General features: G+C 50.9%; 1 protein-coding gene across 1 annotated transcript in view; it reads left to right on the top strand.

Moving 5' to 3' along the window:
• Positions 1-19: 19 nt before the first annotated feature.
• The window catches only part of nfrkb (nuclear factor related to kappaB binding protein), a 129,240-nt gene continuing 110,418 nt past the window's right edge, over positions 20-18,841 (top strand). Inside the window, 5 exon segments of the mRNA XM_085968187.1 lie at positions 20-107; positions 6,415-6,564; positions 14,295-14,496; positions 14,845-14,972; positions 15,729-15,906. Coding sequence (XP_085824313.1) covers positions 6,430-6,564; positions 14,295-14,496; positions 14,845-14,972; positions 15,729-15,906 — 643 coding nt within the window. The 5' untranslated portion in view covers positions 20-107; positions 6,415-6,429.

Below are 18,841 nucleotides of genomic sequence, written 5' to 3'. Positions count from 1 at the left end.
CGCCGGATCTGCTTCCCCCGGACCCGCGGGTCAAGCTGCAGTTTCCGGTCCCTCACTCAGGATTTTCCCCCCAGGCCGGAAAAACTAGAGCCGCCGAATCGGGACAGGTGAGTGAGTGAGAGAGAGAGAGAGAAAGAAAGAAAAAGAGTGAGTGAGGGATAGGAGAGAGAGAGAGAAAGAGACCCGGGATAGGGGAGAGAGAGAGAGAGAGAAAGAAAAAGAGTGAGTGAGGGATAGGAGAGAGAGAGAGAAAGAGACCCGGGATAGGGGAGAGAGAGAGAGAGAGAGAGAGAGAGAGAGAACGGGATAGGGGAGAGAGAGAGAGAAAGAGAGAGTGAGTGAAAGAGTGAGAGAGCCCGGGATAGGGGGGAGGGGGAGGGAGAGAGAGAGAGACCCGGGATAGGGGGGAGGGGGAGGGAGAGAGAGAGAGAGAGACCCGGGATTAGGGGGGGGGGGAGAGAGAGAGGGCGCCCGGGATAGGGGGGGGGGAGAGAGAGACCTGGGATAGGGGGGAGAGAGAGAGAGCCCGGGATAGGGGGGATAGAGAGAGAGACCCGGGATAGGGGGGAGAGAGAGAGAGACCCGGGATAGGGGGGAGAGAGAGAGAGACCCGGGATAGGGGGGAGAGAGAGAGAGACCCGGGATAGGGGGGAGAGAGAGAGAGACCCGGGATAGGGGGGAGAGAGAGAGAGACCCGGGATAGGGGGGAGAGAGAGAGAGACCCGGGATAGGGGGGAGAGAGAGAGAGACCCGGGATAGGGGGGAGAGAGAGAGAGACCCGGGATAGGGGGGAGAGAGAGAGAGACCCGGGATAGGGGGGAGAGAGAGAGAGAGAGAGCGCCCGGGATAGGGGGGAGAGAGAGAGAGAGACCCGGGAGAGGGAGGGAGAGAGAGAGAGAGACCCGGGATTGGGGGGGGGGAGAGAGAGAGGGCGCCCGGGATAGGGGGGGGGGAGAGAGAGACCCGGGATAGGGGGGAGAGAGAGACCCGGGATAGGGGGGAGAGAGAGAGAGACCCGGGATAGGGGGGAGAGAGAGAGAGAGACCCGGGATAGGGGGGAGAGAGAGAGAGCGCCCGGGATAGGGGGGGAGAGAGAGAGAGAGACCCGGGATAGGGGGGGGAAGAGAGAGAGACCGGGATAGGGGGAAGAGAGAGAGACCGGGATAGGGGGGAGAGAGAGAGACCGGGATAGGGGGAAGAGAGAGAGACCGGGATAGGGGGGAGAGAGAGAGACCGGGATAGGGGGGAGAGAGAGAGACCGGGATAGGGGGGGAGAGAGAGAGACCGGGATAGGGGGGAGAGAGAGAGAGACCCGGGAGAGGGAGGGAGAGAGAGAGAGAGACCCGGGAGAGGGAGGGAGAGAGAGAGAGAGACCCGGGATTGGGGGGGGGGAGAGAGAGAGGGCGCCCGGGATAGGGGGGGGGGGGAGAGAGAGACCCGGGATAGGGGGGAGAGAGAGACCCGGGATAGGGGGGAGAGAGAGAGAGACCCGGGATAGGGGGGAGAGAGAGAGAGAGACCCGGGATAGGGGGGAGAGAGAGAGAGCGCCCGGGATAGGGGGGAGAGAGAGAGAGAGACCCGGGATAGGGGGGGGAAGAGAGAGAGACCGGGATAGGGGGAAGAGAGAGAGACCGGGATAGGGGGGAGAGAGAGAGACCGGGATAGGGGGAAGAGAGAGAGACCGGGATAGGGGGGAGAGAGAGAGACCGGGATAGGGGGGAGAGAGAGAGACCGGGATAGGGGGGAGAGAGAGAGACCGGGATAGGGGGGAGAGAGAGAGACCGGGATAGGGGGGAGAGAGAGAGACCGGGATAGGGGGGAGAGAGAGAGACCGGGATAGGGGGGAGAGAGAGAGACCGGGATAGGGGGGGAGAGAGAGAGACCGGGATAGGGGGGAGAGAGAGAGACCGGGATAGGGGGGAGAGAGAGAGACCGGGATAGGGGGGAGAGAGAGAGACCGGGATAGGGGGGAGAGAGAGAGACCGGGATAGGGGGGAGAGAGAGAGACCGGGATAGGGGGGAGAGAGAGAGACCGGGATAGGGGGGAGAGAGAGAGACCGGGATAGGGGGGAGAGAGAGAGACCGGGATAGGGGGGAGAGAGAGAGACCGGGATAGGGGGGAGAGAGAGAGACCGGGATAGGGGGGAGAGAGAGAGACCGGGATAGGGGGGAGAGAGAGAGACCGGGATAGGGGGGAGAGAGAGAGACCGGGATAGGGGGGAGAGAGAGAGACCGGGATAGGGGGGAGAGAGAGAGACCGGGATAGGGGGGAGAGAGAGAGACCGGGATAGGGGGGAGAGAGAGAGACCGGGATAGGGGGGAGAGAGAGAGACCGGGATAGGGGGGAGAGAGAGAGACCGGGATAGGGGGGAGAGAGAGAGACCGGGATAGGGGGGAGAGAGAGAGACCGGGATAGGGGGGAGAGAGAGAGACCGGGATAGGGGGGAGAGAGAGAGACCGGGATAGGGGGGAGAGAGAGAGACCGGGATAGGGGGGAGAGAGAGAGACCGGGATAGGGGGGAGAGAGAGAGACCGGGATAGGGGGGAGAGAGAGAGACCGGGATAGGGGGGAGAGAGAGAGACCGGGATAGGGGGGAGAGAGAGAGACCGGGATAGGGGGGAGAGAGAGAGACCGGGATAGGGGGGAGAGAGAGAGACCGGGATAGGGGGGAGAGAGAGAGACCGGGATAGGGGGGAGAGAGAGAGACCGGGATAGGGGGGAGAGAGAGAGACCGGGATAGGGGGGAGAGAGAGAGACCGGGATAGGGGGGAGAGAGAGAGACCGGGATAGGGGGGAGAGAGAGAGACCGGGATAGGGGGGAGAGAGAGAGACCGGGATAGGGGGGAGAGAGAGAGACCGGGATAGGGGGGAGAGAGAGAGACCGGGATAGGGGGGAGAGAGAGAGACCGGGATAGGGGGGAGAGAGAGAGACCGGGATAGGGGGGAGAGAGAGAGACCGGGATAGGGGGGAGAGAGAGAGACCGGGATAGGGGGGAGAGAGAGAGACCGGGATAGGGGGGAGAGAGAGAGACCGGGATAGGGGGGAGAGAGAGAGACCGGGATAGGGGGGAGAGAGAGAGACCGGGATAGGGGGGAGAGAGAGAGACCGGGATAGGGGGGAGAGAGAGAGACCGGGATAGGGGGGAGAGAGAGAGACCGGGATAGGGGGGAGAGAGAGAGACCGGGATAGGGGGGAGAGAGAGAGACCGGGATAGGGGGGAGAGAGAGAGACCGGGATAGGGGGGGAGAGAGAGAGACCGGGATAGGGGGGAGAGAGAGAGACCGGGATAGGGGGGAGAGAGAGAGACCGGGATAGGGGGGAGAGAGAGAGACCGGGATAGGGGGGAGAGAGAGAGACCGGGATAGGGGGGAGAGAGAGAGACCGGGATAGGGGGGAGAGAGAGAGACCGGGATAGGGGGGAGAGAGAGAGACCGGGATAGGGGGGAGAGAGAGAGACCGGGATAGGGGGGAGAGAGAGAGACCGGGATAGGGGGGAGAGAGAGAGACCGGGATAGGGGGGAGAGAGAGAGACCGGGATAGGGGGGAGAGAGAGAGACCGGGATAGGGGGGAGAGAGAGAGACCGGGATAGGGGGGAGAGAGAGAGACCGGGATAGGGGGGAGAGAGAGAGACCGGGATAGGGGGGAGAGAGAGAGACCGGGATAGGGGGGAGAGAGAGAGACCGGGATAGGGGGGAGAGAGAGAGACCGGGATAGGGGGGAGAGAGAGAGACCGGGATAGGGGGGAGAGAGAGAGACCGGGATAGGGGGGAGAGAGAGAGACCGGGATAGGGGGGAGAGAGAGAGACCGGGATAGGGGGGAGAGAGAGAGACCGGGATAGGGGGGAGAGAGAGAGACCGGGATAGGGGGGAGAGAGAGAGACCGGGATAGGGGGGAGAGAGAGAGACCGGGATAGGGGGGAGAGAGAGAGACCGGGATAGGGGGGAGAGAGAGAGACCGGGATAGGGGGGAGAGAGAGAGACCGGGATAGGGGGGAGAGAGAGAGACCGGGATAGGGGGGAGAGAGAGAGACCGGGATAGGGGGGAGAGAGAGAGAGAGAGAGAGAGAGAGCCTGGGATAGGTGGGAGAGAGAGAGAGAGAGAGAGAGAGAGCCTGGGATAGGTGGAGACAGAGAGACAGCGCGGGATAAGTGGGAGAGAGAGAGAGAGCCCGGGATAGGGGGGAGAGAGCGAGAGACCGGGATGGGGGGAGAGAGAGAGAGCGCGGGATGGTGGGGGGGAGAGAGAGAGAGACAGGGTGGGGGGGGGGGAGGGCCCAGGATGGGGGGTGGGTGAGGGAGAGCGGGGGTCTCAGTGCAGTTACTCTGGGTCAGTCCCGCTGCCTCACAATATACCTTGTGGCTTTGTGTCTCTGTCCATCACCTTATTTATAAAGAACTAATCAATTTCCTTAACAGATGCACAGACTAACTAGGTTTCAGAATCACAAGAAATAATGTTAGAGAGAGACAGAAATAGGGAGAAAGAGACAGAGCCACAGACAGAGAATGAGAGGACTCGTCTCAATGGCCGGTTTCCCAATTCTTGGTTTACACAGGCTGCTCGAAATAAACCCCCAAATCTCCAGCTTTCAATCTACTGTCTGTCAGCTGTCTACCACTCTGTGGAACCTTCCCGAAACATAAATCGGGCAAATCCCAGAGCAGTTCTGTGACAAATAGGCCCCAACAAAAAGGGACTCACTGTTCACACTGTGCTGACAGCCCTTTGAGCTGGACACCAGGCAGAACAACTTCACTTGCCACCTGGCCTGGCCTTGATCCAAGGGGAAAGAATTCCTCAACTCTACCAATATCAGCCCTGGCTCAGTGGGTAGCACTCGTGCCACTGATTCAGTAGGTCGTGGTTTCAAGTCCTACTACAGAGACTGGAGAATATGACCTAGGCTGACACTCCAGTGCAGTACTGAGGGAGCGCTGCACTGTCGGAGGGGCAGTACTGAGGGAGCGCTGCACTGTCGGAGGGGCAGTACTGAGGGAGTGCTGCACTGTCGGAGGGGCAGTGCTGAGGGAGTGCTGCACTGTCGGAGGTGGCGTCCTTCGGATGAGACGTTAAGCCGAGGCCCTGTCTGCTCTCTCAGGTGGCTGTAAAAGATCCTGTGGCACATTGGAAGAGCAGGGGAGTTACCCCCGGTGTCCTGGGCCAATATTTATCCCTCAACCAACATCACTAAAACAGATTATCTGGTCATTGTCACACTGCTGTTTGTGGGATCTTGCTGTGTGCAAATTGGCTGCAGTGTCTCCTATATTATAGTAGTGACTACACTGAGTAGTGTAGAGCAACAGAGGGACCTTGGAGTGCATGTCCACAGATTCCTGAAGGTAGCAGGACAGGTGGATAAGGTGGTTAAGAAGGCACACGGGATACTTTCCTTTATTAACTGAGGCATAGAATATAAGAGCAGGGAGGTTATGCTGGAACTGTATAAAACACTAGTTAGGCCGCAGCTTGAGTGTTGCGTGCAGTTCTGGTCACCACATTACAGGAAAGGTGTGATTGCACTAGAGAGGGTACAGAGGAGATTTACAAGGATGTTGCCAGGGCTGAATTTTAGCTATGAGGAAGATTGGATAGACGGGTTATTTCCTTTGGAACAGCGGAGGCTGCAGGGAGATGTTATTGAGGTGTATAAAATTATGAGGGGCCTAGATAGAGTGGATAGGAAGGACCTATTTCCCTTAACAGAGGGTGGTGGGGGTCTGGAACTCACTGCCTGAAAGGGTGGTAGAGACAGAAACTCTCATCACATTTAAAAAGTACTTGGATATGCACTTGAAGCGCCGTAACCTACAGGGCTACGGACCAAGAGCTGGAAAGTAGGATTAGGCTGGATAACATTTTTTATGGCATAGATACGATGGGCCGAATGGCCTCCTTCTATGCCATGAACTTCTATGATTCTATGACTTCAAAAGTTCTTAATTGGTTGTAAAGCTTCCTGAGGTTGTGAAAGGTGCTATATAATGCAAGTCCTTCTTTGTAATAGTGTTTAAATTTCCTGAAATTCTAACCCGTCGCTGGTCACCCACTGATGAGAGCAGCTGGGGGTTTCTGACTGGAGTACCAGTGCTGATCGCGGTGAAGCCGGGTCTGAGAGCAGTGCTTTCCTGGTGTGCACCGGCCTATGTTACAGAGTAGCACAAACCAGCAGGCTCCTGAGTTTGAACCTGTCCTGTGCTGAGTGAGTTTATCTCAACTGAGGCAATGGAACAAACACAAACCAAGGCCACAGCATCACCTAGGTCAGGAGGGGTTAAATCAGCTAGGGGTCCTGGAGTGGATGTTTCGATGTGAACAGTGGCGATCCACTCTAGGATAATTTATCCTTTCTGTGGCTTTATTTAATTAGATTTTTGATGCTCCTGCTTCCTTACCCCATGTTCTCTCAGGTTGGATAATTGAGAATGGACTGTCTGGCTAATATGCTGACAGACCCCTTGGAACTGGGATCTGCTGGTGAGGTCAATGGTGCTGGCATCATGGAGGAGTGTTTGCTCGGAGGAACCAGGGTCAGTCTTCCGGAGGATCTGCTGGAGGATGTGAGTACTGTACAACCTGTGAGCCCATGTGTTGAGCTCTGAACTGGTATTGAAGCGGTTTCTGCTCTTTAACTAACTTTCTGTGGCTCTTCAGGTTGCCTATAGCTGTTAGTGTGACTCACTGGGTGGTAATCGGCATTCCTTCATCGTCGCTGGGTCAAAATCCTGGCACTCCCTCCCTAACAGCACTGTGGGAGTTCCTTCACCACACGGACTGCAGTGGTTCAAGAAGGTGGCTCCCCACCACCTTCTCGAGGGCAATCCGGGTTGGGCAATAAATGCTGGCCTTGCCAGCGATGCCCACATCCTGTGAACGAACATTTAAAAAAATGCCGTGCTGGACTCAGTAATGGGAAACAGACCCGAGCTGATAAGAGAAGTAACTGTGGGAGATCTAGGGAGTCGTGATCACAATATAATAAGGTGTCAGCTGTGGCTCAGTTGGTAGCACTCTCACCTCTGACTCAGAAGGTTGTGGGTCCAAGTCCCACTCCAGAGACTTAAGTGCATAATCTAGGCTGACACTGCAGTGCAGTACTGAGGCGGTGCTGTCTTTTGGATGAGACATTAAACCGAGACCCTGTCTACTCTCTCGGGTGGAGATCTCATGACACTATTTGAAGAGGAGCAGTGGAGTTCTCCTCGTGTCCAACTTCATTCAAACAGATTATCTGTTCATTTAAGAACATAAGAAATAGAAGCAGGAGTCGGCCATTCGGCCCCTCGAGCCTGCTCCGCCATTCAATAAGATCATCGCTGATCTGATCTTTGCCTCAACTCCACTTTCCCGCCCGCTCCCCATAACCCTTGACTCCCCTGTAGCTCAAATATCTGTCTATCTCCACCTTGAATATATTCACTGACCCATCCTCCACAGCTCTCTGGGGTAGAGAATTCCACAGATTCACAACCCTCTGAGAAGAAATTCCTCCTCATCTCCGTCTCAAATGGGTGCCTCATCCTGAAACTATGCCCCCGAATTCTAGATTCCCCCACGAGGCGAAACATCCTCTCAGCATCTACCCTGTCAAGTCCCCTCAGAATCTTATATTTCAATAAGATCACCTCTCATTCTTCTAAACTCCAATGAGTATAGGCCCAACCTTTCTTCATAAGACAACCCCTTCATCCCAGGAATCAACCCCGTGAACCTTCTCTGAACTGCCTCCAATGCAAGTATATCCCTCCTTAAATAAGGCGACCAAATCTGCACACAGTACTCCAGGTGTGGTCTCACCAGTGCCCTGTACAGTTGTAGCAAGACTACTTTTATACTCCATCCCCCCCTGCAATAAGGGCCAACATGCCATTTGCCTTCCTAATTACTTGCTGTACCTGCATGCTAACTTCTTGTGTTTCGTGTACGTGGACACCCAGATCCCTCTGTACCGCAGCATTCTGCAGTCTCTCCATTTAAATAATATTTTGCTTTTCTATTCTTCCTACCAAAGTGGATAACCTCACATTTCCCACATTACACTCCATCTGCCAGATTTTTGCCCACTCACTTAACACTTAACTCACACACTATATCCCTTTGCAGACTCTGTGTCCTCCTCACAACTTGCTTTCCCACCTATCTTTGTATCATCAGCAAATTTGGTTACAGTACACTCGGTCCCTTCATCCAAGTCATTAATACAGATTGTAAATAGCCGAGGCCCCAGCACTGATCCCTGTGGCACCCCACTAGTTACAGTTTACCAACCTGAAAATGACCCATTTATCCCGACTCTGTTTTCTGTTAGTTAGCCAATCCTCTATCCATGCTAATATATTACCCCCAACTCCGTGAACTCTTATCTTGTGCAGTAACCTTTTATGTGGCATCTTATTGAATGTCTTTTGGAAATCCAAATACACGACATCTACTGGTTCCCCTTTATCCACCCTGCTCGTTACATCCTCAAAGAACTCTAATAAATTTGTCAAACACGATTTCCCTTTCATAAAACCATGCTGACTCTGCTTGATTATATTATGATTTTCTAAATGTCCTGCTATTACTTCCTCAATAATGGATTCCAGCATTTTCCCAATGACTGATGTTAGGCTAACTGGCCTATAGTTTCCTGCTTTCTGTCTCCCTCCTTCCTTGAATAGGGGCGTTACACTTGCGGTTTTCCAATCTGCTGGAACCTTTCCAAAATCTAGGGAATTTTGGAAGATCACAACTCTGTGGGTTGCAGTTAATAAGGCCTTTCTGGTGCAGAGTGACTGTTGGTAAACCATTTAACTGGTGTAATTAGAGGGATTGATTTAAATTAAATCCAATTTATTAAAGGGGATACTAGCATCTATAATCGGGCAGAGGGTGTCCATAACTAACAATAAAAAATTTAATTAATTACATAGAATGGAGCAGGTGATGTGTTACTGTTGCGAGATGTGGGAGCCGGTGAACCCCATTGAGGCTCATGGTGATTACGTCTGTGACAAGTGTCTGCTGCTACAGGAACTCCAGCTCCGTGTTGATGAGCTGGCGTCTGAGCTTCAGACACTGCGACACATCAGGGAGGGGGAAAAGTACCTGGAGGTGATCACACCTATGAAGTTAATTAATTCAGATGTAGCCCATGGTCAGGGACAGGACGGTGTGACTACCAGTGAGGCAGGTACGGGGATCCAGGAGGTAGAGCTGGAGGAGCCGCAGCCCTTGCTCTTGTCCAACAAGTTCGAGGTTCTTACTCCCTGTGGGGACAGGAGCAGGGACTGCAGGGAGGATGAGCAACCTGGCCACAGCACCATGGAACGGGGGGCCATTCAAGAGGGGGGAGTAAATAGAAATGTTGTAGTGGTAGGGGATAGTATTATTAGGGGGATAGATAGAGTTCTCTGCAGCCGAGAGCGAGAGTCCCGAAGGCTGTGTTGCCTACCCGGTGCCAGGGTTAAGGACATCTCCTCTGGGATGGAAAGAAACTTGCAGTGGGAGGGGGTGGATCCAGTTGTCGTGGTCCATGTTGGTACAAACGACGTAGATAGGACTAGGAAGCCGGTTCTGTTAAAGGAGTATGAGCAGCTAGGGGTCAAATTAAAAAACAGAACCTCAAGGGTAATAATCTCTGGATTATTATCTGAGCCACGAGCGAATTTGGCTAGGACAAATACAATTAGAGAGTTAAATGCGTGGCTTAAAGACTGGTGTGGGAGAAATGGGTTTTGCTTCCTGGGACACTGGCACCAGTACTGGGGCAGGAGGGAGCTGTTCCGTTGGGATTGGCTTCACTTGGCCAGTGCTGGGACGAGAGTCCTGGCGGATCATATAACTAGGGCTGTAGACAGGGCTTTAAACTAACTAGTGGGGGGGAGGTTCCTAGAGAGCAAATAATAAAAATGACAACAGAGAAGGTCATAGACTTAGGTAGCAGTGGGGAAATTAAAAACCAGAGCGTGTCAGGAAGGGGCAGAAGGTATGGAGTAAAAGGTAAAGTAATAAAAAGGGCAAAAGCAGGAACTAAGTGTCACAAAACATATTTGAAAGTTCTCTCTCTGAATGCACGTAGCATTCGTAACAAAATAGACGAGTTAATGGCACAAATAACTACATATGGGTATGATCTTGTGGCCATTACAGAAACATGGCTGCAGGGTGACAATGCCTGGGAATTAAACATACCAGGTTATTTAACGATCAGGAAGGACAGGCAGGAAGGAAGGGGAGGTGGGGTGGCTATGTTAATAAAGGAAGGAATCACTGTAATACAGAGAAATGATATTGGGTCAAAAGATCAGGATAATGAAACAGTTTGGGTGGAGGTAAGGAATAATAAGGGAAAAAAAACACTAGTGGGCGTAGTCTATAGGCCTCCAAACAGTTGCAACTTTGTTGGATGGAGTATCAATCAGGAAATAGTTGAGGCTTGTAATAAGGGAACATCTATAATTATAGGGGATTTTAACTATCATATTAATTGGACAAATCAAATTGGGCAGGGCTGCCTTGAGGCTGAGTTCATTGAGTGTATTAGGGATGGGTTTCTTGAGCAGTATGTAACTGAACCGACCAGGGGGCAAGCAACCTTAGATCTGGTCCTGTGTAACGAGACAGGATTAATTAAAAATGTCCCAGTAAAGGATCCCCTTGGAATGAGTGACCATAACATGGTTGAATTCCATATTCAATTAGCGGGTGAGAAGGTTGGACCTCAAACAAGCGTGCTAAGCTTGAATAAAGGAGACTATGAAGGTATGAGAGCGGAATTGAGTAGAGTGGACTGGGAAAATAGATTAAAGGGTAAGACGATACATGATCAGTGGTGTATATTTAAGGAGTTATTTTACAACTTCCAAAAAATATATATTCCACTGAGAAGAAAAGGGTGTAAAAGGAAAGACAGCCATCCGTGGCTAAGTAAAGAAATTAAGGATAGTATTCGACTAAAAACAAGGGCATATAAGGTAGCCAAATCTAGTGGGAGGATAGAGGATTGGGAAAACTTTAAAAGACAGCAAAAAATAACAAAAAGATTGATTATGAAAGTAAATTAGCAAAAAATATAAAAACAGATAGTAAGAGTTTTTATAGTTATATAAAAAGAAAAAGGGTGGCTAAAGTAAATGTTGGTCCCTTAGAGGATGAGACCGGGAAATTAATGGTGGGAAATATGGAGATGGCAAAAACACTGAATGAATATTTTGTATCAGTCTTTACAGTAGAAGACACTAAGAATATCCCAACACTGGACAAACAGGGGGCTATGGGGGGGAGGAGCTAAACACGATCAAAATCACTAAGGAAGTGGTACTCGGTAAAATAATGGGACTCAAGGCGGATAAATCACCTGGACCTGATGGCTTACATCCTAGGGTCTTGAGGGAAGTGGCGGTAGGGATTGTGGATGCATTGGTAATAATTTTCCAAAACTCCCTGGACTCAGCAAAGGTCCCGGCAGAGTGGAAAACTGCTAATGTAACACCCTTATTTAAAAAGGGCAGTAGACAGAAGGCTGGAAACTATAGACCGGTTAGCCTAACATCTGTGGTAGGTAAAATTTTGGAGTCCATTATTAAGGAGACAGTAACAGGACATTTGGATAATCATAATTTAATCGGACAAAGTCAGCATGGTTTTATGAAGGGGAAGTCATGTTTGACAAATTTGCTGGAGTTCTTTGAGGAAGTAACATATAGGGTGGATAAAGGGGAACCAGTGGACGTAGTGTATTTAGACTTCCAAAAGGCATTTGACAAGGTGCCACACAAAAGATTATTGCTTAAGATAAAAAATCACAGGATTAGGGGTAATATTCTGGCATGGATAGAGGATTGGCTATCTAACAGAAGGCAGAGAGTTACGATAAATGGTTCATTCTCAGAATGGCAATCAGTAACTAGTGGTGTTCCGCAGGGGTCGGTGCTGGGTCCCCAACTCTTTACAATCTATATTAACGATTTGGAGGAGGGGACCGAGTGTAACATATCAAAGTTTGCAGATGATACTAAGATGGGAGGGAAAGTAGTGAGTGAGGAGGACATAAAAAACCTGCAAGGGGACATAGACAGGCTAAGTAAGTGGGCAGAGATTTGGCAGATGGAATACAATACTGGAAAGTGTGAGGTTATGCACTTTGGCAGGAAAAATCGTAGAGCAAGCTATTATCTTAATGGCAAGAAACTGGAAAGTACTGAAGTACAAAGGGATCTGGGGGTCCTGGTGCACGAAACTCAAAAGGTTAGTATGCAGGTGCAGCAAGTGATTAAGAAGGCCAATGGAATGTTGGCTTTCATTGCTAGAGGGATAGAATATAAAAATAGGGAGGTATTGCTTCAGTTGTACAAGGTATTGGTGAGACCGCACCTGGAATACTGCATACAGTTTTGGTGTCCATACTTAAGAAAAGACATACTTGCTCTCGAATCAGTACAAAGAAGGTTCACTCAGTTAATCCCGGGGATGAGGGGATGGACATATGAGGAGAGGTTGAGTAGATTGGGACTCTACTCATTGGAGTTCAGAAGAATGAGAGGCGATCTTATTGAAACACATAAGATTGTGAAGGGGTTGGATCGGGTGGATGCGGGGAGGATGTTCCCGATGATGGGTGAAACTAGAACTAGGGGGCATAGTCTTAGAATAAGGGGCTGCTCTTTCAAAACTGAGATGAGGAGGAACTACTTCACTCAGAGGGTGGTAGGTCCATGGAATATGCTGCCCCAAAAAGCTGTAGAAGCTACATCATTACATAAATTTAAAACAGAAATAGACAGTTTCCTAGAAGTAAAGGGAATTAAGGGTTACGGGGAGCGGGCAGGAATTTGGACATGAGTCTAGGTTCGGATCGGACATGGCCCTGTGGGTAGCGGAGTGGGCCCAGGGGCTGTGTAGCCTGATCCTGCTCCTATTTCGTGTGTCTAATTCTGTTAGATGCAGGAGATGGTTCTGTGATAGTGGATTGGCGGTTAGGATCAGATCAGCCATGATCTTATTGAATGGCGGAGCAGGCTCGAGGGGCCGATTGGCCTACTCCTGCTCCTATTTCTTATGTTCTTATGTATCCACTATCTCTGCAGCCACTTATTTAAGACCCTAGGATGCAGGCCATCAGGTCCAGGGGACTTGTCAGCCTTTAGTCCCACTAGTTTGCCTAGTACTTTTTCTCTAGTGATAGTGATTATTTTAAGTTCCTCCCTCCCTATAGCCCCTTGATTACTATTATTGGGATGCTTTTAGTGTCTTCTACTGCGAGGATAGATCCAAAATATTTGTTCAAAGTCTCTGCCATTTATTTCATTGTTTGTGTTCAAATTGGCTGCTACATTTCCCTTATTACAACAATAACTACACTTCGAAATTTGGTTGTGAATCGCTTTGGGACGTCCTGAGGTTGTGAAAGGCGCTATATAAATGAATGGTCTCATTTTCTTTAAATTTGCCCAAACCTGTATTACACGGCACAAAGATTGCCCACTAAAAGTAGAGGCTGCTTCTCGCTCAGCTGACATTTGAAGACACGAGTTTGTTCCCTCCTCCAGGAGATCTTTGTCTCTAGTTTCCTCAGTTTATTCCTGCACTAAGTAATTAACTCATTGCTTTAGTAACGTTTCGTTGCCTCAAAGATGAGCGGATTCCCAGGCCAGTGTCAGTGGACAGCTGGGAGCCCTCTGTGTTAGTGTGAGTGTATCTCAACAGCTTGGGGATAACAATGGATAGTTTGATTGCCTCTTGTCACAGTTCGGGTGATTTGAAAGTAAGAAGCATGTTGCTGCCCTGAGGCTCATTTTAAAATAATCTTCTTAAACCTGGAATATGACTTTCTGCTTCTGAGCTGGGCATGAGGGAGTTTTCAGTAAATGCTGTGTTGTAAGCTTGGAGTGACAGTAGCATCACCAGTTACACCTGAAACTCCCTCGGCTTTCCCATTGGCATTCTCTCACCCGTCACTGTAATTTATTTAGCGGAGAATCACTTCCCACTTTCCAGAATCCAGCACTGAATCTGTTTGCAGATTATTCGGAATGGCTGGTGTGGAAAATAGAAATGAAGAAGGTGCTGGTTGGTTCAAATTCCACTGTCCGGGTTTGGTTGGGGGAGCTTTAACCATCTAGCAGCCTGTGATATACCCAACCTGGGCTCACTTGAGGCTGGCACTGGGTGCAGAGTGGAAATGTGTTCCATTCTACAGAAATTCACCAACAATATTTTTGAAAAGCTGTTTTCCAGGGGAATCGACTGGCATTTTTGATTATGGCACGGTCCGCAAATACTGAGATTTAACTCTTTGTCTCCATAGCCTGATATCTTCTTTGAGGTGGTGAGTCGCAGCACCTGGGACGAGGTCCTGTCTCAGTCCCAGCGAGATCACTTGAGGAAGTTTCTTCCACAGTTCACTGAGAATAACCTGGAGCGACAGGACAGCATCATCACGGGGCTCTTCAATGGAGACAACTTCCGCTTCGGTAACCCTCTGTACATCGCTCAGAAACTCTTCCGAGGTAAATTCCTGCAGCACCGTGGGAGTGTACAGCTATGGAACAAGGACTTCATGCTTTACCCAACAAGAGAAATGAATGGGAAAGGGGTTGGTCCTTTGGAATTCGATAGCAAGGGGATGAATTGCAAAGGGTTAGTTCTTTGAAATTCTGTACAATGTCAGTCAATATGAAGCATATTTCATACATTAGAGTTCTGTCAGATGGGACTGAATGGGAAGGAGTTTGACTGATAGGAATTGAGTATAAGGAGATTGAATTAAAAGAGTTGATGGTGCTTTGTTGGGGTGGAGGGGATTTTATTTGTTGGCTGGAGTATTCATGTTGCTGGTGTTTGTCTTTTGTCTGCAGACGGCCACTTTAACCCGGAGGTGGTTAAGTACAGAAGGCTGTGCATGAAGTCGCAGCACAAGCGGTACCTGTACTCCCAGCAGCAGTACTTCCACAAGCTGCTCAAACAGATCCTCGTCTCCAGAAAGGTAGGTGTGACTCCACAGGTGGTGGGCGTCAGACAGTGAATAAATCAGTTACTCAGGGAATTCACTGTAATTATTGTAACACTTGTGAAGCATTGAAGGGATCTGTCCATAACATGCTTCCTGGTAAATGAGGGGACACCAACTCTGGAGCAGACCCCAGAATAATTAAAGGATGAGGTTAAGAGCAGAATGCCGTGTAGCACGAACGCTTGTGACTTGAGTTCATTGCGTTGTTGCCGGGTGCGTTGTTGCTGGGTGTCAGTTCCTCGGGGCTGTGTGCCTCTGTGTCGGTGCCAGGTGCGTCATGTTTCTGTGAAGTTAACTGTGTCTGCTGTGAATTTTGTGTCTAGACTAATCTGACCACTGACTGCTGAGTGTATAGTTTATTACCCCACCTGTCGGACCCGGCAAGGTTCAAATATCTCAGATTTTTACTCTTAAGTGTAGAGAAGTGCACCAGTTTTAGTGGGAAGAGATTGGGGCGTTGGAAGGAATGGGGCAGGGGGAGGCAAATAAGGCATTGCTGGATATTGAGACAGGCAGAGACACTGTACGGGCATGTGTGCAGGAGTTGGTAAAGTGCTTCGTGAAGCTCTGGTCAGGAAGCAGTGCTGGAAACTGGCTCCCACTTCTGATGAGAAAGCAATTAGCCTCACAGGTTGGGTATTTTAGATCTGCTTCTGTTGCTCTGAGCCGGAACCTGTTGTAACATCAAAAAAACTATTGAGTGTTTCTGTTCGTTGGTTGATATTTAAGGAGTTGCTGGAGCTGGCGAAAAAGAGTGGTCCTGACCTGGCCCTGAAGAGGAAATACCATGCAATCTCCAGCCAGAAGGAGAAGGAGGAGGAGAGGCGAGCGCACAGTCGATACGAGAAGATACTGCGAGAGGTCAAGGAGGAGTGTGAAGATAACAGCATCTCATCCGATGATGAAGGTAAAAACTCCGATGCTGATGGGCTGGCTCGCTGCAGGACAGCCAGCTGCAGTCCAGTCAGGCAGGTACCGGGGGTAAGGGTCACAGGGAGCTGGGGTCAGCCCACCTACCCGCCACATGCATTCAAGGACAGCAGTATCTTCCTGTGATTCAGTGCCCACAACTGTACACAGCACCCCAGGGGGCAGCCCAATGGGTAACATGGCTCTGGTGCAATCGCTTTCGACTTGTGCTGGGCTGTGTTAGCAGAGGGGTAGAGCACATCAGAATGGAAGGAAAGTCCAGGATGACAAAGGCCCATTGAAGCCCATGGGCTCGATTTTCATTGAGCCGTGGAGTCGGGCTTGAAGGCGTGCGGGGGTTAAAATTGCAAAAACTGGCGGGCGGGACCCCCCCACCTGGTTCCCAACTCCGAGCAATTTTAAGTCAGGCGTGTCTGATGGATGCGGGACGGAGTCGGGACCAACAGGCGGGACTGGTCTTTAAGGCCCTTAATAACCACTAAATGACCTCTATAATCATACTTTAACAGGCCCTTGCAAATTTAACCCTTTTCCCACGTAAAACACGCCTGGTGGGAAACAGGAATGTGAAACCTGGCGGGAGCACGATTGGATTGCTGATTATCAACTGCAGGTCAACCATTAAAGAGGAGATTTGGTCAGCCATGATTTGCAGGTGGCAGCACTTAGTGGTCTCCGGTCTGGGGCAACTTTTGCAAGGCTTAACCACACCTGTGGAAGGTTGGTGCCTCACACCCATCTCCAGTGTGACCTCCTGGGAAACCCCTCTCGCCACCTTCACTCAGCGCTTCCTCAATGGAGGCATATACCAGAAGCATGGGAGCCATTTTTTCCCTTCCCTTCTGGGCATTAGAGGAGCTCGAGCACCAGCCGCGGCAGCAGCAGAACCAGGAACAACAGCAGCACCAGCAGCAGGAGCGCTAGGCTGCTGCTCACCCACCTGAAGCTGCACAGGCCAGAAGGGGCCAGCACCTGGAAGTGGCTGGAGAGCACCTTGCTGCACATCAGCGGGGCCATGGGGACCCGTATCTGCAATGGCAGTCCTACTCAGAAGGACTTCCATGAAGGTCTGGTTTCTCTGTTCAATAGATGCCCATCGCCCCTCAAGAGATGTCATTCTATTCTGAACAATGACCATGTTTTCCATACCCTGGCGACTAAGCTCCTCCATGGCCGTAGCCATCCTCTCCTCTACGGTAGCCATCCTCTCCTCTACGGTAGCCATCCTCTCCTCTACGGTAGCCATCCTTTCCACGGAGGTAGCCAGCCTTTCCGCGGTGATGCGTTCATGCGCCAATGACTCCACAAAGGCTCTGCTGATGTTCGCTGTGGACTCCTCCATTCGCTCCACACTCGCAGCGACCCTAGAGACAAAACCTGCCAGAGACTCCTGCATCTGTTCCTGGAGTTCCATCACCTCTGATCTTATGGATGGACCCAGAGGCAGAGGGTCGACATGCTGCTGAGCCAAGCTGGCAGAGTCCTGCACCTTCCGACTAGGACTCTCCACTGCTGTCCCTGTCTCCACAATCTGCTGATGCTCACTTGTGAGCTGTGATACACCAGGTGACAACACTACTCTATGTCCCAAAAGTCCCACCGAGGTCTGAGTGTCTGCGCTGGTGCTGGGTTGGCTGAATTCTGCTGACGCTGCGCCCTCAGAGGTTGCAGCTTCCTCTGAGGAGTCTGGCTGCTCAGCCTCTTCTTCCTGGCTAGGGGGGACGGATGCTTGTGATGGTCCTGTGGGGGAGTAAAGGAAAGAGTCAGAGATGTGATGCAAAGACTACATGCACATAGCTTTTTTGCAGATGATCATAAGTCCATCTGTTACAGCTTCACAATCATTATCAGCGACTCATGCAATGTCAAAGAGAGAGATGGGAAACTTTTCTGTCACCAGCTTGCTGTGTTACACCTGTCTGTCCATCCCCCATGCGCGAATCATCCTCTATTCCCATAATTTCCAGGACGGCCTCCTCCCAGGGGGTCAGGTGGGCTATTGAGGCTGTCCCTCCTCCTGTCCTGGCTCGCGCTCTTTTGTTGTGAGCTCTCTTTTGCTGCAATGAGGGAGACAAGTGGATGTTGAGTGAGAATGAAGGAGTGAGTGTAGAGAATCCATAGCATAGATACTTAGAAGGAGACAAAGATGGAGTGAGGTTGCAAGACCAAGGGCCCTCCCTGTGTGTTGTCAGTTGTGTTCAAAGCATCAGAGTGATAGGGAGTGTGAGGGCTGCATGGTCGATTAGTTATGTGAATGTGAGCATAGAGAGAGAGGGAATGGGTAAGGGTGCATGGATGTCAGTGTCAAGTGGGATGTGGAGGAAGAGATTGCTAAAGCCGAGTGCTGGTGAGGAAAGGCAATGGGGATCAGATTGAGGGTGATGGGAAATTCATACTCACTTTTCCAGTGCACTGAAGGTCATGAAATCTTTTCCTGCACTGTATCCAGGTTCTGCGGGTGACCCCCAAGGAGTTGACCTCCTCAACCACCTGCATCCACACGGCCTTGGTCTCAGTGGGAGGCCTCTTCCTCCCTGATGAAGGGAAGAGCAGCTCCCTGTTGGCCCTATCCCCATCCACTAATGCCTGCAGTGCCACCTTGTCAAAGCGAGGAGCTGATCATATTTGCTGCAGCTCCCTCACAATGCACAGTCAAGAAGCTTGGCAGTCTGCAGAAGAAGCAAGGCTTGCTGTGGACCTTAAATGCAGCAGCAATGATGATGTCATCGGAGGGGACTTTCAGTCATGAAAAACCCATTTGCAAAGGCTTCCCACACGCTGGAAATCAATTGGCCAATTCAGTTAAAATTGCGTCAATCTCCCACATCCAGTTAGATTCATGTGGTAAACATGAAATTCGGATAACACGGCACCATCCCACACCCGAGTTAAAATCCCCCCCCCCCCCCCCC

This window comes from Somniosus microcephalus, chromosome 26, assembly GCF_052327205.1.
Source record: "Somniosus microcephalus isolate GS21.2 chromosome 26, FLI_Smic_1.0, whole genome shotgun sequence".
NCBI classification, from domain to species: Eukaryota; Metazoa; Chordata; class Chondrichthyes; order Squaliformes; family Somniosidae; genus Somniosus; species Somniosus microcephalus.
The sequence above is the reverse complement of the archived record's forward strand: the minus strand, read 5'-3'. Positions and strand labels throughout refer to the sequence as shown.